This window comes from Mastomys coucha, unplaced genomic scaffold (genome assembly GCF_008632895.1).
Source record: "Mastomys coucha isolate ucsf_1 unplaced genomic scaffold, UCSF_Mcou_1 pScaffold3, whole genome shotgun sequence".
NCBI classification, from domain to species: Eukaryota; Metazoa; Chordata; class Mammalia; order Rodentia; family Muridae; genus Mastomys; species Mastomys coucha.
Window position 1 is genome coordinate 10,129,122 of NW_022196909.1, and position 24,495 is coordinate 10,153,616.

The window sequence follows — 24,495 nt, forward strand, 5'->3', positions numbered from 1 at the left end:
CCCCCCCCCCCCAACCCCCTGGTTTGTATGTAAGCTAGGCTGATCTCTACCTGTTAATAGGTAAGTATCTTTGTTACAGTTGTGTTTCCCTGAAGAGATAACCATGACCAAGGAACTCTTAGGAAGTGTTTAATTTGGGGCTTGCTTATAGTTTCAGACGGTCAGTCCGTGGTTGTCCATGCAGGCAGACATGATGCTAGAGCAGTAGCTGATCTACTGATCTAAGAGGCATGCATGGAATCTAATCATCTAAGGGCCTAGCATGGAATTTGGCCTCAGGTACAGACCTCCTCCATCAAGGACATAATCTACTCCAACAAGGTCACACCTTCTAATCCTTGCCAAACCATCAACTAAGCCTGCAAATATATGAGTCTGTGGGGGTCATTCTCTTTCAAACCACCACAGCGAGAGAGTTCTTGAACTTATAATTCTGCTGTGTCTGCGTCCCAAAGGCCAGGTTTACTGACATGTACCACTATGTCCAGCTCCCTTACTCTTCATTTATTTTTTAAATATGCAATTGTCATTCTAACACATACATATACATTTATTTATACATACCATACATAACATAACACACACATATATATACATATATATACATATATATATATATATATATATATACACACACACACACACACACACATATATATACACACACACACACATACATATGTTTTTTGAGACAGGGTTTCTTATGTAGCAGCCCTGACTGTCCTGTTACTTACTATGTATCCAGGCTGGCTTCAAACTCACGGAGATCTGATTGCCTTTGCCTCATGCATTTATTTTTAAATACTTTTTAGGCTGGATATAGCTGGTCTTGAACTTGCTTTGTAGCTGAGGATGGTGTTGCACTCCTCCTAATCCTTCCGCTCCACCTCCTGTACTGGGGTTGGAGATGTGTACCTCTGTCCATCCTTCTTCCTTTGGAAATAGACTGTTACCACTGACCGATTACTTCATAGTGTGTGGGCCAGCTGACCTCTGGCTGGAACACTTTTATTTCTTGTTTTGTTTTGCTTGAGACTAGGTCTTGCTGGCTTGGAGCACACCACGTAGCCCAGGCTTGTCTTATGCTTGTTGTCTTGCTGGCTTGGAGCACACCATGTAGCCCAGGCTTGTCTTGTGCTTGTGGCCGTGCCTTGGTCTCCTCAGTACTACAGTTATTGGTGAGCCACTGAGCCCATGCTCAGCTTGCATTTGAACTTTCTAAATTTAGTCATTAAAAAATGGAAGACTTTAAAACAGGTAGGGTTAGGACCACCTGCTTTATTTTGCTGAGTCTTGAAATGATAGTTTCTACCTTACTGGTTAGCTGCTTTTGAGATAGCTAAGTTCTAATCTAACAGAAGCTATAATGTTCTGTGAGTTGTCACTTTGGACATTTTTGCCAAGGCATAGGAGAGAGCTCATAATACTAGCCACGTCTGGTTCCTTTTTACCAAGAAGATCAGTCCCTGTAAGTTAGCACAGCCAGGCCAGGTTGCAGGTGTGGAGCCCTGCTATGAAGCCAGCTGGACATGGTTCAGCTCACCTGGAGTCTCTTAGGGAGTCGGAGATGAGAAGATTTGAGTTTTCGGTCACTCTGGGCTACCCAGTGAGATCGGTCTCAAAAATATATATAGATAAATAGAAGTTGAAAGCCACAGTTAGGAAGTAGCAGAGCCAGCACTCAAGCCCCAGAGAGCCTTGCTGAATGCAGCAGAATATTTTAGTATATGTCCAGTGTGATTGGCGTTGATAACCCAGAATCATACTCAACAAAACATTTATATCGTGTTAAACTTCACTTTCTTGCGCTGGAGCCCCCCTCTCCCCTCCTCTGGGTAGCTGTGTATTAGGGAATATCTTCCTGCTTTGTGGAGCCTTAAAGATGGTGCCTGCCATTTTTCTGCTAAGGAGTAAACAAGTCCTTATTTGGCAAGAGGGTTGTACCTGCCAGTGGTCTGATCTTTCGTCATGAGGCTATATAGCCAATGATAGCGCAAGACGTGGTATGGGCTCATGGGCAGTCCTACGAAGGGTATTTAAGCAGCACTCACGGACCATTGGGGGCACACCTTTTACTATGATGTAACTACGAACTCCTGAGTAAACTTGCTGGAAAGAACTGGTGTGCTAGTCTTTCTTCCCTGCTGGTTAGAGTGATCTGCGCGGCACAACTGGTGGCCCGCACAGGGAATCCTTTAGATTTCCCGATCGATCTTCCCGATCGATCGGAAAGTGGCCGGTAAGTGGGGCCCGTCAGTGGTAAGGTCCTCGGAAGGAGGCTTCATCTATTAAGGTCCTCGGAAGGAGGCTTCATCTATTAAGGTCCTCGGAAGGAGGCTTCATATATAAAGATCTCGGGAGTAGAGACAATAAAATAAAGTCTCCGGGTTGGAGCAATAAAGACCTGGGAAGTAGAGGCTATAAAGAGTAGTGAACTGAAAGTAAAAGAAAAGTAACAAAAAAAGGGTAACAAAAATAACCATGGGCGTTTGGTATTTAATTTTTCTGGCTCTCCCAGAGCTGTTATTATCAAACTCAATTTTTCTGACTCTTTAAGAACTGTTAAGATCTGTGTAGAAGCTCGTTAAGAACAAAATAGAAGATCAACATTGTTTTAAGGCTGTGGAACAACAGCTGCCTTCAGCAAGCAGCCCTATGCGGGGGTGGGTGAATTCAGCTTGAGAGATACTAGCCACCTGTTTCTGGTTAATGTTAATCCTGGCAGCAGCTTGGTATCCCTGCGAAGCCCAGGACCTTGGGGAACTGAAGAGAGCAGTGGTAGAGGATGGCCCTCATTCACCCTGGGTAGAGACCATTCTTGAGGGCTTTGCCCACCAGGCTCTCACCCTCAGAGATCGGAGGGAGGTGGTCAAGGCTGTGTTCCCCTCACCCATGTTCCTTAAATAGATGGCCTTTTACCAGGAAGAGTGCCGAGTGCAGAGAGAACAGAACCAACATTGTATCTTTTAAGGGAAGAAATGTTTCAATTCGATTGTTTGGCACAAATCCTCAGTCTATAGTTAGACCTGTTGGTTCTAAGGTGTATGAGATAGAGGGGTCAGCCCAATTTAAAGAGATCTGCCTAGAAGATCAGAAGTGTTATAAGACAGTTGAGGAAGGGCAGACAGCTCTGAAACAGCTGAAAGAAGAGCAGTCAGTGAAATCAAGAAAGGAAAACTCAGATATAGATTGGTCTGATACAGATGTAGAATTACAAGATCTAATTGAGAAGATAGAGAAAAGCTCCCTTAGGAAGAAGCAGAAGAAAAGGGGGCCAGAGACTGAAAAAGACCCCCCAGGCCTGCTTAGCTTTGCTCAGAAATTTCTGTATCTAATAAAGCTGTCTGTCTGTGTGTTTCAGGTCTGGGCTGCAGTTCCTCCTTGGAAGCAAGGCACTCTCTCAGAGTTTGTTGTGGTCAGTGGGAATGAGGTAGGTCACTGCTGAAATGCATAACCATATAAGAAAGATTAGCAGGTGTCTCTAGAGTCCCTGGTGGCTTTTCAGATTAGCTTCATGTTTTAGAGAGAGCTAAAATAAAGAATAGGAAACTAGAACTATCTGGTGTTTCTGTAGCACTGCCTGCCAGAGCAGCCATCTTTATCCCTCCCATAGGGCAGAGGCCTGCACTGAGACTGGGAGGCTGGCCCGTTTCTTAGCACCACCCAGTGTGAACTACATATGTCCAAGGGAGAGGTGTGGTGGCATCAAGCTGTTTACAATAGCTGTAGAAGCTTAATCTCAAAACTAATTAAAATGTGTTTATCAGGATTTGAATTTTATTTGAATTTAACTCTGGGTATATAGTTGGGTCTAACATGAACTCCATATGTGGTCTTTTAAAATAAACAGTGAAGTATCTTTATCTAATGACGTAGTCTGCAGAACAGTACTGAGCCTTTAGGATGCAGACAAAGAGCTGCTTGGAGACTGTTCTGAGACTAGCTTTGGAGTAGGTGTGCAGTAAGCCCTGAACCCAGGGTGCTTTACAAAGTTCTCTGAAAATTCTTGCCTTTCTGTGAGGTTAAATGTGCTTAGCTGTCTATGCAGGCTTGTAAGTTCCTGCTTAGCTTTGACCATTTTCTTTCAATGTAGGTTTCACACAAGCCCAAATCACTCACTCATACTCAAGCTGCCTCTCTGCCATATGTGGCTCTCACAGCCTGGTCTGCCATAAACAAGGTCGGCGGCCTGAGTGACAGGAACTGCAAGGGGAAACGGTAAGTGGCCGATGGCCATCTCTTTGGCTCCTTATGGCAGATCTGCTCGAGCTGAGATTCCCATTCCCTGCATGAGCAGTCATGCTAACGCAGCAGTCATGCTAACGCTGGATACATTTTACTGGAAAGCCTCATTCTCAGCAGAGTCAGGTGGGGAGTAAAAGATGCATAGTTGGGGTCTCTAGGAGTCAGAGTCTGGGGAGTAAAAGATGCATAGTTGGGATCTCTAGGAGTCAGAGTCTCCTATTTTAGGACATTTAAACTTTTTTCTTTACATATATGTGTACTGTTTGTATGCTTGTGAGTTTATGTGCACCAGATGCATGCAGGTGCCTTGGCTAGAAGAAAGCATTAGATTTTTGGAACTGGAGTTACAGGAGCTACTCAGTGTATGCCCCAAAAGGGAGCCTGTGTCCTCTGCAAGAGCACAAGTGGTCATAACAGCTGAGCCATCTCTTGTGCCCTGGGGCAAATTTTTCTACGTGACCCTCCTGAGACAAGGCTCAGCTTTCGTGAGGCACCTAGGCAGGGTGAGGGCTTCTGCTGTGTGAAGACCTTGGCAAGCTGAGAGGAGTGTTTTCTGGCCTGGGCTTGCTCACAAGTTTGTAGATGTTAATGAGCCTTCAGACTGCTGTTGAATATTCTCGAGTTCCTTTAGAGGTTGGTTCTGATGCTCTGGTAACAAGAATAGAGGCTTGCTTAAGTCAACTATAAAGCAGTGACAGTCTTGGGCCCACTTCTCGTCATGCATGGTTTCACCTTCTACAGTTTTGGTCGCCTATGATCAACCAGAATCCCTCAACTACAGTGTACTTAACATATAATAAATAAATCTTAAAAAAAAAAAAAAAAGAACCCTGGGCTCACTGCCTGTGTGGCTGTGTGTATGGTAAGCGGTTGCAGACCGCTTGTTTCTTTTGCTGGAGCTCTCAGAACATGTTTTGGTATACTGTAAAAAAAAAAAAAAAATGTAGGGACAGTGTCTTAGGGTTTCCATTGCTGTGAAGAGACACCGTGACCAAGGCAACTCTTATAAAGGACACCATTTAATTGGGGCTGCCTCAGAGGTTCAGAGGTTCAGTCCATTATCACAGCAGGAAGCATGGCAGAGCACAGGCAGGCATGGTGCTGGAGAAGGCAGCCAGGGGGAGACTGTACCACACTGGGTGTAGTTTGAACATATGAGATCTTAAGCCCACCCCCACAGTGACACATATCCTCCAACAAGGCCACACCTCCTAATAGTGCCACTCCCTATGGTTCAAGCAACTAAACAGGTGAGTCTATGGGGGCCATACCTATTCATCTTACCACAGACAGAAATGTAGCTGCTTTTCTTTAGATTCATCACTATCAATGACCAACTTGCTGTTCATTTATGGGTAATTATTTGGCTTACTGTTTCTGTCTGGGGAATCTACTAGCCCTGGGGTCTACGCTCTTCTCTGCTCTTACCTCACCAAATGGCTATATACTGTTTGTGGTCTCTTTGCTATTTCCTCTGAGTGTCTGAACATAAGATCCTATGTTGTGAGAAGAGCTTTGAAAAGTGGGATAATTTTATGTTTTTAAGGTCATTATATATTTTAATAATTTAAACAGAATTTAAATTATATTTTATTTAATTTACTTTGTGTGCGAGAGTATATGCACACCACAATGTGTATATGGAGTTCAGAGGACAATATTTGGAAAATGGTTCTTACCATCACATAGGTTCTGGCAACAAGCTCAGTTTTTCAGATTCATCTTGCCAGTCCCAAGGCCATTAAATAAAAATATTAGATTGAGTCTGTTAATTGATGTAGCCCCAGGGAGAACTCTGCAGTTCTTTGAGGGGCCTCAGTAATTCACACCAGGGACTTCTTTTCATGTGCCTGGAGGGCCTGGTGCCTTGCTCCCTTCCTCTTCTAGAACAAATAACTACAAAGTGGTGCTTTATAAACCACAAAAGTGTAGTCCTCACATTTCTGGAGCCTCGAAAGGCCAAGATCAAAGTACTAGTAGTCTTGATTCGATGTTTGAAGGGGGTGAACTTCTGGTGGGTGTATAGTCTCCACATGCTGGAAAGGCCAAGATCCACTGTGAAGTCCTTCAGAAAGGCCATTCATGAGGGTTCCGCCCACGTGACCTGAAATACCTTCTGCCCCTTCACCTGTAGTTAAGAGAGCAGTGTCTGAGTTTTGGAGGGACACATTACAAACATTAGAACTGTGGCAATTGGCACTTGATGGCCCCAGAAATAGAAGCTTGGTGAAATCATCACATGTGAGTTACAATAATAGCCTACCTCTCCACTTACTTAGTTGTGACAATCACAAAAAATGGGAATATCTTAAAATCCTGTGAACGTGCAAGTGTGTCTGTGTGTGTGTATGTATGTTATGTATGATGGAAAACTTGAGCCATACACATGCTCTCCCCTTCAGAATTCAGGTTGAAAGTTTGTTACACCTTATGTTTTAAATATGATTGGTAGGGCTGTGGGCACACCTGAGTATCATGCTCAGCCCAAAATTCATCTCTTGTTGGGAAAATTGTACTTACTGTATTTGGCAGAAGCAGTAAAAAGTGTTAGAGATTAAAGTATACCTGCTCCACAAAATAAATTTCACTTTTGAATTGTATCCACTTGAAACTCACTTCATTGATAGGTATACTTTGCAGGTTTTGGTGTTTTGGTTTGATTTTTATTCTGAGATTAGGATCTTTGTCAGAGGAATTTTGTCAGGTAATGTAAAGTAGGTGTCTCATTCTATTTACAGAGTTAGACAGGCTGAAATTGAACATTCCCTCCCTGCCCTAATACACAGTGTGCTTAATTTGAAATTAGAATGCCCACCTGGTGATCTCCCAGCTTCCTTCCTTGTTGTGCTGTAGGTTCCTGTCCTTCAGTTTGTCACCCTTGTTTCTTTCCACTCTGCCTCTGCCGCTCCTGTGAGCTTTGGGTTTTCTTTTTTTAAAACAATTCTTTTTCTAGAATTATTTATTTTATATATATGAGTACACTGTTCAGACACACTAGAAGAGGGCATCGCGTCCCATTACAGATGGTTGAGCCACCCGTGTGGTTGCTGGGAATTGAACTCAGGACCTGTGGGAGAGCAGTCAGTGCTCTTAACCCCTGAGCCATCTTGCCAGCCCAGAAACTTTGGGTTTTCATCTGCATCTGACCCTGCCCTGCTTGCCTGGCTCCTGGGGAGAGCCAGAAGAAAGCACTGGTAGTCTTGATTCGGAATTGTGTGGCTACAGACAGGAAGAGAGCCTGGTTTATGGCCTGGGCCTGGCCAGTGCTAACTAAGCAAGCAAATGTGCCCTACTCCTGGCGTCTGTTCCCTGGGACTTGCTCAGTAAAAAAGTTGTTGAACTCTCCTTGACAATCGGGCCTTACAGATTGGCTTTGCAAATGCCTGGGCTTCGAGGGTTCGAAACTATTACTCTTCACTGCTCTGTGACTTCCTCTGAGCTGGACATTCACTTGCAGCTTCCTTGTGAGGTCAAGTGCTCAATCCAGTGATCCTCCTGCCTCTCCTTCAGAGTGCTGGACTTTCTTATCTCTTAAAGAGCACTCTCGCTGGGCAGTGGTGGCGCACTCCTTTAATCCCAGCACTTGGGAGGCAGAGGCAGGTGGATTTCTGAGTTTGAGGCCAGCCTGGTCTACAGAGTGAGTTCCAGGACAGCCAAGGCTACACAGAGAAACTCTCGAAAAACCAAAAAAAAAAGAGCATTCTCCCTCCCTTCTTGTGTTTAATTGTGCTGTTGTCTTCAGGGCTTCCACATCATCTTCTCTTGTCTTGTAAACTCAGCTCATCTACTTCCCTCTAAGGGTTGGTAATACACAGGTCTGTATTTAACTGTAGCTTCTCTACTGAGCCCCAGCCAGCCCTCCCCTTTGTATCTTAAACATAACTTGTGGAAAGTAAACTTCCCATTGGATTCTTCCTCTACACTGAAAATTTTTAGAGGTGTATTTGCCTAGGTATAGGTGTGCCTGTGGGCATGCCCCGGGAAGTCTTGGGACAACTCACAAAAGTTAGTTCTCTCCTTCACGTGTGTTCTGGGGCCCACACTCAGGCTTCCATCTTAGTGCAAGCATCTTCAGCAGCTGGGCCCTCTCATAGACTCTCAGAAAGATTTGTGTGAGGTGATGTGTCGGTGCGCATCACACACACATGTGCAGAGGGCAGAAGACAACTTTTGTTGAAATTGAGTTTTTCCTTCAGGTTCTAAGGATGAAGCTCAGGTCCTCACCTGCTGAGCCATCTTGCCAGTCTGAAGTAGGTTCCCTAGGTTGACTTTCACCTTTTGTTCTCCTTAGGCTCCTGAGTGTTGGGATTGCGAACCTGCACTATTACCCCCGGCACGGGCATGGGAGGCATTAGTAGGCTGCAGCAGCTAGTGAGGACTTTGAATTCTATGCAGAAAGGACTTGGAATCACAGACAGTATTTCCCACCAAGTCCAAAGCAAGTGGACAACAGTTCCTCCTGTCCACAAAAGATAACTTCCCCAGGGGATTCTGGATCTACAGATGATCAGAATCATTTGATTGATGTGCTCTTGTAAAAGTTATTTAAACTTAGACATTTTTGTTTCTGTAATTTTGAATTTTTTGTTTTGGGGCCCCAGTTGGGGGTGGGTAATTAGAATCACAGAATGTGAAACCACAAATAGGAAGAAACCACTGTGTCTCTAAACCAATTTATCGCCCAAGTCTAGTATTGCTGGCAGAGGGGGAGGGGAGGAGAGGAGCCAGTAGAGGAGGGGGAGGAGCCGGTAGAGGGCGGGGAGGAACCAGTAGAGGAGGGGAGAGCCTTCCATCTTAGCTGCTTGCGGTTGTCTTTGTTTTGTTAAATTGTACAAAGGCTCTGTGTGTGCAGATCTGCTGCCAGAGCTCCTGTGTGGTGAAAGGCACAACCTAACAATGAACCTAGCAATTCATCCTGCTTCAAACAGTCAGCTTCTCATCTCATCAGTATACCTCCCTTCAGTCGGCTTCTGCATATGACCCGGGGAGCTAGCTAGTGGTCCATGCCTGTTCCTAGGGCCTGTCCTACCTGGACTCTCCGTCTCAAGGTCCAGTTGAAATTCTGAGTAATCGTAGATAGTAGAACCATTGTTAGTCGGTGTCTGAAGTTCTTATCCGTTACAGGTTAGAAGCAGTTACCCTGGGCATTTGCCAAAGTATATAAGTAGCTTTGTGTTCACGGGAAAGCGTGTTTACATTTCAGATGTGTCACTCATACATGAGCTGTTCTGTAAACTGGGAAATGTCAGTATGAGTTGCAGAGGTTTAAAAGGGAAGCAGATCAGTCCAGGCTCTCTTAGTCCCACTTGGTTGCTTTGTAACTGTATTGTCTCAGTCAGAGTTTAGTAGGGAACTTAGCACAGTAAATAAGCAGCATGTTGTGCTAGGATAGGATAGGTCGGCTGCAGGTCACTTGTCTGTCCACTCCCACATTGAGAAGTAGCTGGTGAAGCTCAAGTGTGCGTCATCCTCAGCACTATTTGTAGTTCCTAAAGGTCATTGTTTTTAAAAACCTGTAGAAGACATAGCCAGACTGAATCCTTCTTTCTTAGCCATCAACATCTAATAGGTGGTATTTTAATCTCGTGGGGAATCAGGGAAGCCTGTTACACCTGGGTTAGAAAGCACGTCAGTGCTGCTGAGATCTGTACATTTGCAGCCTAGGTTTCTTCAGGCCAAGACAGGCCAGAATGGAGAGCAAGTGCCTCCTCCTGGCTCCCCCGTGGTTGTATGTGTGTGTGTGTGCATGTGCGTGCGTGCGTGTGTGTGTGTGTGCGCGTGCGTGCGTGCGTGTGTGTGTGTGTGTGTGTGTGTGTGTGTGTGTGTATGTTGTTGTTTTCTAAAGATGTATTTTATTTTTACTTGTGTTTATGTGTCTGTGAATTTATGTCACATGTGTGAGAGCACTTGTGGAAGCCAGAAGTCTGATCTCCTTGAAGTAGAGTTGTGGCAGTTGAAAGCCACCTGACATGGGTGCTGGGAACTGAACTCAGGTCCTCTGGAAGAGCAGCAAGTGTTCTTAATTGCTGAGCCTCTCTCCAAAGAAAGCACTGTTAAATCAGTACATTGTTGGCTTATTCAGAGAGACTTCAGATGTTAGGCAGAAATGACAGAACAAATTAGGATGTAGAGTTTAAGAAAGCAAGTGTGGTAGCACATACCTGTAACCAACCACTCCGGAGGCCGAGCTAGGAGGGCCAGGAGTTCAAGCTACATAGCAAGTCTGAGGCCAGCTGTGGCTACCTGATAGTTTGTCTCAACAACAAAGAAAAATGCATAGCCTTAGAGTTATAGTAATGATTCCTATTTTCCATGCTTTCTAGGTCTGCCATTACTTTAGTCCTCAGAGTTTTCAGAGTAAGCTGTGGTCTACGAAGTGAGGGCCATGTGTTAAAGACCTGGGCAGTCTTGAATTACAGTGTTCATGGGCTTTTTCCTGTAGAAGCCAGTGGTTCTCAACCTGTGGGTTGTAACCCCTTTGGCAAACATATATCTCCAAAAATATTTACATTATGATATATAACAGTAGCAAAATTACAGTCATGAAATAGCAATGGAAACAGTTTTATGATTGGGAGTTTCCACAACATGAACTGTCTCAAAGGCTGTGAACCATTGAGAGAAGATAGCAAGCAGCACGCCTTTTTAACTTTGGTGGAGTCTGCATGTGCAGTGTGGTCATACAGCAAGCTAGGGAAGAAACACTCCTGCACTGCACTGAAGGGTAGAGTGAGGGTGGGCCTCTGCCCTGGGGCTGGGAGGTGTTTTATAGAATAGTTAGGTTAGCCACAGAACATCAGCTTATTGCTGGCTTTAGAATTTATTTTAGAGATTGACTTTGTTTGGAAAAAGAATAGGCTCTGCCTGACAAACTAAAGTTTGTGCGGCCAGAAAACTGTGTGTCCTCCCTCAGTGTCCCAGCACTTCCTTGGTCTCCATCCATCTTAGCCTGCTTCTGGGCTCGTTTGCACTCTGAGGGCGCCCCCAGGTGGTCGAGGTGCGAACTGACACTCGTTGCAGAACCTCACTGTACTGCCGAGTCCTCCTTTGTGAGATAATTTTGCTGTTTTATTTAGGAAGTGAGGCTGCTTCAGATTAAGGGTTATGGGGAAGAGGCAAGCTGACAGGAAGGAGGTCAGAGACATGTCTGGCAGTTGAACCCCAGGCAGCCATTATATTTGCTGTCCTTTTAATCCTGTCTGCTAAGTGTGTCCTTTATTCTCACCCCTTGTACAAAAGCAGACAAACTCACCGGGCAGAGTAATGCTAATGCTGGGGTGTTTCTAACAATAATGGCCACTCATCTGTAGCTTCCATAGGAAAATGTTCTCAAGGCATTTTCTTAAGCAAATAGCCTTATGACTCAAAAATCACCAGTGTTAGACAACTAAAAACTTGATAAAATGCCTGTCTTTTCTCTGTCCTAATGTAGATTAAAAGAAAAATGTGATGTTACTTGAAGGAGAATTTGACTAATTTAGATAATAATGAAAAAGTCAAGGTCAAGTATTTTGTGGGTAAATTAATTGTTAAATATCTGTATGATAGTTGTTTTGTTGTTGTTTACATGATTTGGTTAGAGACAGAGTGTCACTGAGTTGCCCAGGCTGACCTTGAGCTTACAATCCTCCTGCCTCAACCTCCTGCGTGCTGGGGTTCCAGGTGTGTGCCAGCACCTCGGCTGTATGACACTTGCCATGGTCTTTCCCCGTTAGACACACTGATGCTCTAGTATGGGGTTGAAGTCTGGAGGAGATGGGGCATCTCCAGAGTCTTGTCTGCTCGTCACTAGTGATGGTTTTGAGATGAAAACCACTTCTAGAAGTAACGTGATTTTCAAAGAGACTTTTAAAAATTATATTTAATTGTATTTCAAAGGGAACAGCTGGCTTGGAAATTATAGTCATAACTTATAGCACACAACAGATGATGATGATCAGCCTCTGTGATCTGAGTGAGGGACAAGAGAGATAAAGTAGCTAAGATTACAGGCAGGGTGTGTGTTCTAAGGCTCAGTGCACTGGTTAGCACTGGGTGGCAAAATTCTATACTGTCTTAGTGAAGATAGAGGGCCCATAACTAGTAGTTATATAATGATAGTGGTAGACAGACGGCAGGCGCTCCCTCCACTTATCCCAGGAGTGTTTTCTGTGGGTACTCAGGGAATTTTCATGAAAGAGCCTCCGTATTAATTAATATAGTATCAGATACCAGACAACCATTATGCAATGTCCTTCCACCTCTACTGGGTACAATGTTCTAGACGTTTGATACCACGCAATCCAGGTTCTCTTCTCCCCCCCAACCCCGCCTCCTCTGTATGTATACACATGCATGTTCCATAGCACATGTATGGAGGCAAGACACCAACTTTCAAGAGTTTGTTCTGTCCCCTCCCCCCACCACTGTGCGTGCCGATGGTTGATCTCAGGTGGTCAGACTTTCATGTCAAGTGCTTTTACCCACTGAATCATCTTGCTTGCCTGATGCCCTGAGTTTTGACTACTGATTGGCTTTCAGATTACAGACTTCTTTGGGAAATGGATGGTGGCTCTGTATCCTTCTCCTTGCCTACACACACCTAGCCTTCATTACATTTTAGGAGAGTCACAAATGTAGAGGATCAAGCTCCCTCCCTCCCTTCTTACCTCTGCCCCTCTTCATGGACTCCAGGTTAAGTCATCCTCTGCCCCAGCCCAGGTCTCAAGTGGCAGGAGGGCCACGGTGTAGCTGTGGTAAGAGCCTGGAGCCCAGGATGCTTGTGCTGACAGGACACAGTCATCGCTTCCACAGGAAACCATACAGAGGGTGCGTCTGTGACAGTTGATGACCTTAGCAAGACATGCCCGAACACAAGGGGTTCCTTCCACCTCGGCAGGAATGTGGTCAGGAATGTGACTTCTGAGAGAACAGCATTAAGAAGTTCCTCCTTACAGAGAAGTGTGCTGACTTTAGCCTAGAATAATGAATTGTGAAGCGGAGGTCACAAAGCACCATCCAAGCTACCTGCAGAAGTAAATTGTTGGTCTGTGAGGGTTTCGTGTTCTCAGCTGAGAGTTTGCAAAGGTTTCATCTTAACCATCTGCAGCTTCTGGTGACATCTGTGTGATTCAGCCTAGGGAAGGAGGATGGCTTTATTTGCTCTGGGGATTGTCTGTCACCGAGGAAGCTTCATCTTTAGAAGTCCTGTTGATGAGCTGTGCCTGCCCAGTGTCTCACCGCTGTGCTTTCTCTTCTGTTGCAGTGCGCTAATCTTGGGTGCGTCAGGTGGAGTTGGTACTTTTGCGATTCAGGTAAAAGGATTTCATAATCTTGTGGCTGGGAAGACTTTTGTTCATATGAATTTGTAAATTACTTTCCTCAAAAGTTGAGTCTGGTGTACTGGCTAGTTTGTTAACTTAACACCAACTGTAGTTACCTGGGAAGAGGGAGTGTCTGTCATCCTTATGAGCATGTGCATGGGGCATTTTCTTGATTAATGTTCAGTGTGGGAGGGGCCAGCCACTGTGGATGGTGCCACCCCAGGATGGTGGTCCTGAGTTGTAGAAAGAAAGTGGGCTGAAGAGGCCATGGACCAAGCCAGTGAACAGCATCCCTCCATGGCCTCTGCTGCAGTTCCTGCCCTGACTTCCTCTTTAATGGACTGTAGTCTAAGCTGAGATACTATACTCCCCAGATTGCGCTTGGTCAGCTTTAACACAGTAACAGAAAGCTAGGACATCTAGGAAATGCCCGTTGACATCAGCAATCTGAGTGAACATATCTAATAATTAAAGGAAACATTAGCCTCTCCAGGAGGTTAACATGGAAAATTTAAAACCGTTAAAGACGTGAAAACAGTTGAGTGTGTGGAGCAAAGCCCTTAAGGAGGAAGACTGTGGTAGTTGTAGAGACTAGTTTGCAGTAAGCAGTGCATACCAAAAGCTGTTGCTGCTTCTATTCAAGAATGTTACAGGCCTTTTGTAGAAATTAGTAAGCTGGTTCCAAACTACATAGGGAATGTGGTAGCCAGAATATCATTTTAAAAGCTAGTGTGCATTCAAAGTGATCTATGTATTCAATGTAAAGCCAATAATAGGTCAACTACCTTTTTTTCCATATGTGTGTGGCAAGTTTATTCTGAAATGTACATACAATTATAAGCTAAATTTTTGAAAAGGATTAAAATTAGTTCCAAATTTCCAAATCTTAATCTTACTATTAAGCTAGAGTAATCAAAATCGTGGGATTGTGGCATAAAATGGACCTCTCCTCTCCTCCTCTCTCCTTTCCTGCCTCCCTCCCTGCCTCCCTGCCTCGCTCTCTTCCTCCTTCCCTCCTTCCTCTCTTTGTGTGTGTGTGTGTGTGTGTGTGTGTGTGTGTGTGTAGGGAGGGAGGGAGGGAGAGAGAGAGCGAGTGAATGAGCAAGAGCACATAATGGAAGAGAGTTAACTACTCAGAGGCAGATCTATACATGTCGCGTCAGTTTTGCTGTGTGTTTGTGTGAGAGTATGCCATGTAAGTACTGATGTCCAAGAGGCCAGAAGAGGGCATTAGACCCTGAAGTTGAAGTGGTAGTGGTTATGAGCTGGTAACTGATGCAGGACTCTGTGGGAGAGAGGCCCATGCTCTTGACTTATGAGCCATGTCTCCAGCCCTGTCATCTGACTTTTAACAAGGAATGGCAAAATCATTAAGTGAGAGAAAGTGTCCTTCTAACATATATGACAGCTCGATGTCCGCATACAAAGGAAGCAAATTTGGACCCACATGATACACAAAAATAATTCAAGGTAAATGAAGATTAAATGTAAGAGCACCAGCCATAAAACTCTTAGAAAAGCCAGCTGTAAATATTCATCACCTTAGGTTTGGCAGCACATTGTTAGATGTGGCACTAAAAACATAAGCAAGTGAACTTCATCCAGTTAAAAATCTTGATACATCAAAGGGCACTATCAAGGGATAAGAAGGAAAGCAGCCCACGTGACTTAGGTACTTCCCCTGTGCCAGTGACAGAAGATATGAAGAAAGGACGCTCTGGCTCCCAGTCCCAGGGTGCAGGTGCAGGGGAGTCATAGTAGCAGAATCTTGGGGCAGCTGATCTTACACCTGCAGCCAGGAAGCAGAGGGCCATGGATTCTGGTGCTCAGCCAGCTCTCTCCTTTCTATGCAGTCTGGCACCTCAGCCCAGGAAATGGGCTGCCCGTGATAAGGTGGGTCTCCCCACCTCAGTTACCTGTCTACCTGGTGTAGATAATCCCTCATGGGCCAGCTTAGAGGCTTTTCACCAAGGGATTTTAGGTCCTGATAAGTTAGCAATCAGTATTAACCATCACACCATGCAGAGTATTTACAAATTATTAATCTGAAAAGGGTTTGATCTCCATACTGCATAAAGAACCCACACTTGAACAACAAAAAGACATTACCACCTTTAAACCAGAGAAGAGGCCAGACGTGGTGGTAACCCCAGCACTTGGAAGGCTGAGGCAGGAGGATCTATAGTTTGAGGCCAGCTAAGGCTACATAGTGAGATCCTGTGTTAAGGAAATAAAGCACAATGAAGCACATTATTCTGTACAATTAATATACACCAATAAAAAACATGGGAAAAACTCAGAGTAGACTGTTGTTGAAAGAGCACGTGGAAATGGCCTGTAAGTTCATGGGAAGTCGCTGAACATTCCTCCGCTGGGAAACATCACTCAAAACTACAATGAGACTCTGTTGAGCAGAGCAGGAAGGTCCTTGTGCCCACAGATCTCCAGAGAAACCAGGAATGTTAAGCATACAGAATTGTCTTTCTAGTGGGAAAGATGAAAAACCTGTTTTTCCACCCAGAAAGCAGAGAACTGGAGGTTGTTAACAGCCTGACGATCTGTTATCTGTTGGGCCAGGCCAAGCTCCTAGAGCCAGGACCAGAGGTGGCTGGTGATCTAAATGATAAATGACCCTTACAGCCAGGTGGTCCCCTGCTCCCACAGCCAGGACCAGAGATACCTAATAGCCTAAATGACCCTTACATTACCCGTGAGGCCAGAGGCTGTCCCAGGCTCTCACAACCTGGACTAGAGGTGGCTAATAGCTTAAATGTTATCTCCACTATCTGTAGGACCAGATCAGGTCAGACTCTTAGCCCCCCAGGCTCTCACAACCTGGACTAGAGGTGGCTAATAGCCTAAATGTTATCTCTGCTATCTGTAGGACCAGATCAGGTCAGACTCTTAGGCCCCTAAGCTAGTAGTACAGGTGGTCTATCTCTAGAGTCCATCTTCTTGGAAGAAATGACACTACCTTGAGTTGAGTTTCAATGTAATTACACTTCATGTATACCATGAATTGGATTGCACCAGGAAACTCTTTCCCAAATTATACAGGCCTTAGAAACACTGGGAATGAACTGCCTGGCATTAGACTCCTGAAGAATGATCCAGGTTCCTTCTCATCTCTTCTCATGGTTTGCTTCCCTGTGTGACACCTGGTGGGACCCCCTTGGCATACCTACTAGGGTGGTTTTTAATATAATCAAATAATAACAAGTAGCATGCTGAGTGTAGAGAGCCAGGCTGCGGTAGGCAGCTCCTGCTGGCACAGGTACCCGGGAAGGAAAGCTTAACTGGTCATTTGGAGGTTTCAGTTCATGACTCTCTGAACACTGCCACACCCCTGGGGCCTCTGGTTTCAGTTTTGAGTGATAGTCACTCATTTAAGCTGTAGTTATGAGTAAGAACACAAGAAGTAGTTGGCTTCCTTGGGCACCTCACACATGGCCTACATTCACATAGACACATGTACATAAATTTAGAAAATCTTTTAAAGTTTTCTGTTGTGAAATATAACTCAAAAAAGGTACAAGTGATATAAATTTATAGTTCAACAATTATCACAAAGCAGACATGACTGGCATGAGCCATATTCTAGTCAGTAGATATTGTGGAGAAGGGTTCTGGGTATTGGACTTAGCCTCCAGCATGCCGAGCTCCACCCACTCCACAGTCAGTCCTCAGCCACAGTCTCCCATTTGATTGTGATTATCATTGAGAACTCAAGTGTTTGCACATATGAATTCATGAAGCATCTTTTGTGGTATCACTTCTTGGTGGAAGAATGCAGAGCCTCTTAGAGAAATGGGAAGTTACAGAGGGTGCACTGTGTGTGAGCAAGCCTTAGTTTCACTAAACAGTAGGGACACTATGAGAACCATTAGATCAGTGTCAGAGGTGGGAGCCATCTTAAAGATTGCCAAAATGTGACAGTTTCAGTTTCTGAAAAGATAATTATGGTAGCTTGAATCCATATAAAGATATTTAAATTCATGAGTTTATGGGTTTTTTTTTGAAAAGTGGTTAATTTTGCAACGTTATGAGGAACAAATTATAAATTGATAAAGGGAAATAAATATTCCTGTCATCCCATCACTGTCATTTTTATATGAAATGTATGACTGAGTACGCCACATCATATGTGAAGGGAGGCGTTTCTTTATTAATTACAGCCATTAAGTGAAAAGGGATGGCATTTGAACATCACTACTTGGCAGCCGTCCTCCAGTCCTGAGCTCTGGACTCAGTCCCGCTCTCTGAAGCCTCTAGCTGTGTCAGATGCCGCGCAGAGTTTTCTATAGAGAGTGCGTCCCAGTCTTGTCCAGTCTTGAGAACGCAGAGGACGCAGCACCATGCAGAAGTGCTGTCTGTGCAGTCGGAAGCTCCAGACTCGGGGGCAGTGCTGCAGGTCAGATGGCCTAGACTCTGCCACAGATGAGTTATAAGAGAGCCGAGGGAGAGAGCTCTAAATACCCTGTGCTTTAGAAGAGGTTTTCCCCCACGTTTTAAAAATGATCACAGCCAAATTAATCATGCCTCAGGAATGCATATTTGGATGACATTTTTTTTTAAATACTAGGAATTGATTACTGTAAAAAAATCAAGATAAAGGTGTCTTAAAAAGGAGATATTTGGGAGAGGAGTATGTGCTGACACAGGACACAGGAAAAACCTCTGGTTCCTGGTGTTGTTTCTTTATCTGCCTTCTAAGAACTTTCTCTATTCAAACTTCATTTTACATGAAAACTTCCTCACTAAACTTCTTAGTAGTAAAGATAACTAGCTAGTGCAGTGGATTAGGAAAAGCTAATGAACATGAACTGTTGTATCACATGATATATCGACTTTATGAGGACTTTATGCTGTTTAAAGAGAACGGGGCCAGAGGGCTGGCTCAGCCATTTGGAGCACTGGCTGCTCTTCATAGACTGGGGGTTGTATCCCCGAACCCTCCTGACAGCTTACAATTGTCTGGAACTCCAGCCTCAGGGGCCAGTGCCACTTCTGGCCTGTGTGGACACCAGGCATGGATGTGATGCACACATGGCAAGCATTCATATGCATAAAACAAATAGAACTCCATTCTTCAAGAAGAAGGTGCGCTGTCTGCAGGTCTCAGCACGTTCCCTTTCCCTCAGCAATGTCGGGCACAGGTTTTGGGGAGAGGGTGGCCACATGAGCTTTTCCAGAGGCCACACTTCACGCGGTTGACTGTGGACTCGCTGTTGAAAGCAACAGATTCCTTTATTCAGGAGGCCTGTCTGCAGCCTGCAAACATAAAAATTATGTGTCAGAGTTCCTCAGTGGTTGTTCACTTTCCTCAGATCTTAAGGATATATGAATCCTTGGGAGATATTTTTGTTGTTGTTGACTTGAGATAGGATCTCATGCATCATAGGCTGACCCTAAACACTGTATAGTTAAGGATGACCTTGAATTTCTGATCCTTTGGCTCTGTGCCCCAGAGTATTAGGATGGCATGTGTATGTCGCCATACTTACTTTGATCCATAACTATTAATATCAAAATTTCGTGATAAATTTCAAGTACCTTGCCTGCTAGTAGACTGAAAAGCGTCCCCTGTTAGCTCTGTGAGGCTGATATTGTAGAAAAAAGTATGTCAAGTTTAGAGGGCAATTTCAGATAGTTAGGGCTGAATAACATTAGAATTATGTATTCTTTTATTTAAGTCTATCTTTAAATATGCTATCTGCATTTTAAAATGAAGAGACCATTTATCTAGACCTTCTTACTCTAAGGGAGAGGACCCAATTCATGTTTTAAGGCTAAAATGTCCATATTTTCTAAATTATTTAGTGTCTGATAGCTGACGACTGTGTGTTTGTGGATGGGCATCTGCATGTGCATGCATGTGGAGGCCAGAGCTGGCACTGTGTCTCTTCCATCACTCCATTTGTACTTTGAGGCACGGTCTAGAACTCGACCCTGGAGCTCATTGATTTTGCTAGACTAGCTGGCTGAAAAGCTCCAGGGAGACTCCTATCTCTGCCTCCCCAGCACTGGGTCTGTGGACATGTGCTTCGTGCCTGACCTTTTCCATGGGTGCTGGAGATCTGAACCCCGGTCCTCATGCTTGCCTAGCAGGCACTCTGCCAATCCGGTGTCTTCCCAGGCCAGATGTGCTGTCTGACTCCACACATTCTGGCTATGCAAATGAATAGGAGTCGCAATTTTGTACTCTGGGTACTTGTCAGGTATTTACTTCCTGAGGATGTGTGACAATGTTTGCTTTCTCATTTCTCTGCCCTTAGTCATTGACGGTGCTAAAGTTGAAGCTTATAACTTTCCTGTGTTTCCTGATCCTGGTGGGGCACTGCATAAACTGCAAGACAGCAATGTTGTCTTGCCTGTGGAAGATGAGATCTAGGGAGATTTTCTTGAAAAACATTTGTACCGTATCTGATAGGTGTTCCTGCACTTCTTGTTAACAGGGGAACTTAAAAGTTCTCTAGAGATTACACTCTGAGAAGTGTACACCTGGGGCCAGTGCTTTCTCTTTCCCCTCTTCTCCCCCTCCCCTCGTCAGGTAATGAAAGCATGGGGTGCTCACGTGACGGCCGTTTGCTCCAAAGATGCCAGTGAACTTGTGAGGAAGCTTGGAGCAGATGAAGTCATTGATTACACGTTGGGAAGTGTGGAAGAGCAATTGAAATCTCTAAAATTGTAAGTAGAGCAATGTTCCTGTGGGGAGGGAGTTGAGTGTGAAGGTCTGAGGGCGGTGGTAGCTTCTGGTCGGGTTGCAGTCTTCTAGAAGAGTCTAAAAACATTCCAGTCCTTTGGATTCAGTCCACAAAGTATGTACTTTGGAAGTTACTTTTTATCCATGGTGTGATGGATGGATGAACCAGCTTTTGTTGCTGGCTTATAAGAAGTCTGAAGGCAGTAGTGGGAAGTGTGGTCCTTCTGTGGCATCATTACAGGAAGAACAGAGAGGAGGACATAAACCACACGATTACTACTAAACACAGTCTCAGTGTGTTGGCTCAGTGAGGACACAGGGAAGAAACTGTATGAGTGAATGCTGGCAGGGAGCATGCGTGGTGCGTGAGTGAATAGCGTGGTGAGTGAGTGAATGCTGGCAGGGAACAGCGTGGTGCGTGCCGAATGCCAGAAAGCCAACCTGTGGTTTGGCCTATGGTACCTGATAGGACAGACCTGGGAAATCTCTCAAGCCCTGTTGCTCTTGACTGTGGTCTGTCTGATAAACTGAAGCTGAAGGTACAACTCACAAATATTTGGCTACAATTTCAGAGGTTCTCCTTTCTTTTTTAAAGTCCATTTTCAGAACCCAATTACTTTTGGCCATACTGACTAATATAATTTTGAAGATTGGAAGTAAAACAGTGCTCCTCTCTGCGGTGCTCCTCTCTGCGGTGCTCCCAGGGCAGCCAGCTAACGCCTTGTGCATTCTGCCCTGATGGAGCTTCAGCTGTTGCCAGGCACTGTTGTAGACACTGCACACTGGTGAAGCAGACACACCCCCTCCCTCACAGAGCTCACACTCACTCCATCTGGAGGGTTTAGTGGCTAGTGCTTGCCGTAGGCAGGGTCACTATGAAGAAACACCACGATCAAAGCAGCTTGGGAACAAAAGAACTTACTCGGTTTACATCACTGTTCTTCATCGAAGTTAAGTCAGACAGGAACTCAAACAGGGCGGGAACCTGGAGGCAGAGGCGTGGAGGAGTGTGCTTATGGGCAGTTACTAACTAAGAAATTACCTTCCAGGCCCGCCTAAGCCCAGTCGTATGTAGGGATTTTCTCAGTTGAGCTTCCCTCTTCTTTGATTATTCTAGCTTGTGTAAAGTCGACATAAGACTAGCCAACACAACTGACTCCTTGTCAGCTTGATACACAAACACATCACTGTCAAGCCTTTCCTTTCTTGTTTGTCCCCAAGATTACATTAATAAAGATATCACAATATAAAATGTTTACAAACTATTGAAAAGTCTCAGTCTTACAAAGTCAAACACTTTGAAAGTTGTCTTTTTAAAAATACTTGGTCTTTTAAAATCTAAAGTTCATAAAATTCCAACCCACCCCCTTTCTCTCTCTCTCTCTCTCTCTCTTTCTCTCTCTGTCTCTGTCTCTGTCTCTCTCTCTCCTTTCTCAAGTTTAAAGTCTTCTGGGGTCCTTCAAGGGGCTTGGGTCACTTCTTTGGCTCCACCCTCTGCAGCACATACAAGCTTGTCTCTTGGATGCTGGGGCAGGATCCACTCCACTGCTGCTGCTGTTCTTGGTGCTCATGCCATGGTTCCGGTGTCTCTGAACTGCTGGGGGCTTTGCTGCAACTGGTTGTGCATTCACCAACAGCCTTTCCAGAGCTCTCTTCGTGGCGCCAAGCCTCAGCATCTTTCCAGGACCCTTCAATCTTGGGCCTTCATCTGTTACTGAGCTGCATCTTCACTGATGGCCTCTGAGGGCCTCTTACAATGCCAGACCTCTGCTGCTTTTCATGATCCCTTCATGCCTTCAAAACTGAGTACCCCTTGGGTGACTCTTACACATTATAAAGTTTGGCAGCCAGTACGAGGCACAGCTGTAGACATCTCAAACACAGCTTCTGTGTGCTGACTCTGAGGGAATATTTCCTAAAAGATTTCACTTTAGTGATGGTGGTCTCTCAGTCTCTGGTAATAACTTAGCTCCATTAAGTACCACCATCAATTGTCCCAGTGAAGCAAAGCTTTTACTTCAGGGGTTCTGGTCTCTTGTTAATCACAGCCTATGTTCTTCAGTTTCAGAACCTCAGATTCTCAGTTCAAAATAGCCAATAGCCTTGACAGTCTTTAAGGGGTTCTCAGACTTCCCTCTGGAACTTCACAAGCCAGGCCCCCGTAGTCTGACTTCCCTCTGGAACATCACAAGCCAGGCCCCCGTGGTCTGCATTGCCCTCAACATTCTTTCCTCCCAAGCTTCCAAAGAACAGTTCACCAAGCTCTGAACACCCAGTGGCTTTTCTCACCCAAAGTTCTGAAGTCCTTCCACAAGCCCTGCCCAAAACAACATGGCCAGGTCTCTCACAGCAATACTCCATAATCCTGCTACCAGTTTGTCCTGGTTAGACTTTCTGAGCAAAGCAACTTGAGAAGGAAAGGGTTTATTTAGGTTATGCGTCCATAGCACTGTTCATCATTGAAGAAAGTCATAATAGTGTAGAGCTTAGGTCTGGTTCTTCCTCCCAGCCCTATGCTCCCAGAAAAAGACTCAGACTCAAAAGATATTTACAAATACCTTGGCCATATAACTAGGCCCTTCTCTGACTAGATCATAACTAAAGATAACCCATTTACTCTAACCTACATTCTGTCACATGACTGGTTACCTGTGCTCAGGTACCATGTATCTATCTCGGTACATCTTCCCATGTGAATCTTCCATGCCTCATACTATCCTAGAATTCTTCCTGCCTCCCAGGTGTCCCACCTTCTATTTCCTGCCTGAGCCATGGGTCATCAGATTTATTTTTGACAGGTGCCACATCCATATATAAGATAGTCTTTCTGCAGGACAGGAACCTGGAGGCAGGAGCTGATGCCATGGAGGGCGGCTGCTCACTGGCTTGCTCTTTATGGGTTTCTCAGCATCCTTTCTTAGAGAAGCCAGGACCACCAGTCCAGGGAAGACCCCAGCAAACAGTGAGCTGGGCCCTTCTCCATCAGTCACTAAGAAAATGCCCTATGGGCTTGTCTACAGCAGATCTTATGGAGGCATTTTCTCAATCAAGCCTCTCTGATGACACTAGCTGTGTCTCTCCAGCACAGTGCTCTATGGAACATTGAAGTGGGGAATGGGAGAACAACTGACTAGAGAGGAGGTGGTCACAGCGGGTGTAAAAGAATCTGCATTAAAGAAGTAGTTCAGAGGCTTTAGCTAAGCTGCTCTTGTTCTTGGCTTATGTCTCCACCTGCTATATAGTATTTGATTAATTGTGTGCGTGCGTGTGTGTGTGTGCGCGTGTGTGCACGTGTGTGTAAGTGGAGGACAAAAGAGGGTATCATATGTCCCCTTCTATCACCTTTCACCACCTGGTCCTTTGAGACAGGATCTCTCCCTAAACCTGCGATTGATGTTTTCTTGGCAAGGCTGTAAGCTAGCAAGCACTAGTGATCTTCCTGCCTCTAGCTCCTTTGGAACTGGGGTTTAGCATGAACCAGATGCTATCATGTTAAACAGTGCTGGAAACCAAACTCTGTCCTCAGGATAGTATAGCAAACACTCGTAAGAGCCAGACCGTCTCTCAAGCTCTTTTAAGTATTGAGGGAATCTAGAACAGCTGTCCTTATTTAAAGCAAAAGTACATGTGAAGCTCCTTTGTCAAGACCATATCTAATGTGATTGAGAGTTCAGAGCTAAGTATCTGAGTGTCGGGGTGTGTGCTTCTGTAGGGTGAACCTTGAACCATGGTCTCCAAGGATTAACTTCTGGATAGCAGTAGTTGATCTCATATTTTCTGCTGTTCGTAAGAGCAGCTGACCCAAAGGCCACAGCCAACTCATTCCCCTGTTGACCTTTAATTGTATCTATGTTTGTGATTCATTTCCAGAGGAGATCCTGACAGCCAGAATGCTGAAGGACACTTTGTCTGGCCTCTCAGATCAGTATGACAGCCCTCAGCTTCTCTAAGCAAGTGCACATGCCTTCATGAGCCTTTCTGGTTGTCCTTTTCCAGTAGGGGCTTTTCTGGCTTGTAAAGGCTTTTGCAGGCTTTTACCCTTCTTTCCTCCTCTGTCCTTCCTTCCTTCCCCTTCCTCCCCTTCCTGTTTCTTTCCTTTCTCTTCCTCTTCTTTCAGTAGTGTCTTACTTTTCTGTTGTTGTGAAGAGACACCATGACCTAGGCAACTTAGAAAAGAAAGCATTCAATTCCATCAACAACCATGGGAGCGTGTGTGTGTGTGTGTGTGTGTGTGTGTGTGTGTGT

At 44.9% G+C, this 24,495-nt stretch overlaps 1 protein-coding gene across 3 annotated transcripts in view; it reads left to right on the forward strand.

Annotated features, from left to right (window-relative positions):
• Positions 1-24,495, forward strand: part of Rtn4ip1 (reticulon 4 interacting protein 1) — a 52,200-nt gene that overhangs the window by 6,513 nt on the left and 21,192 nt on the right. For 2 of the 3 annotated variants that reach the window (XM_031346726.1, XM_031346727.1), the window contains exons 3-6: positions 3,360-3,430; positions 4,094-4,218; positions 13,490-13,538; positions 20,098-20,234. In XM_031346726.1, the coding sequence (XP_031202586.1) occupies positions 3,360-3,430; positions 4,094-4,218; positions 13,490-13,538; positions 20,098-20,234 (382 nt within the window). The remainder of the gene's footprint in view (positions 1-3,359; positions 3,431-4,093; positions 4,219-13,489; positions 13,539-20,097; positions 20,235-24,495) is intronic. The other variant, XM_031346728.1, reaches the window with a different exon arrangement.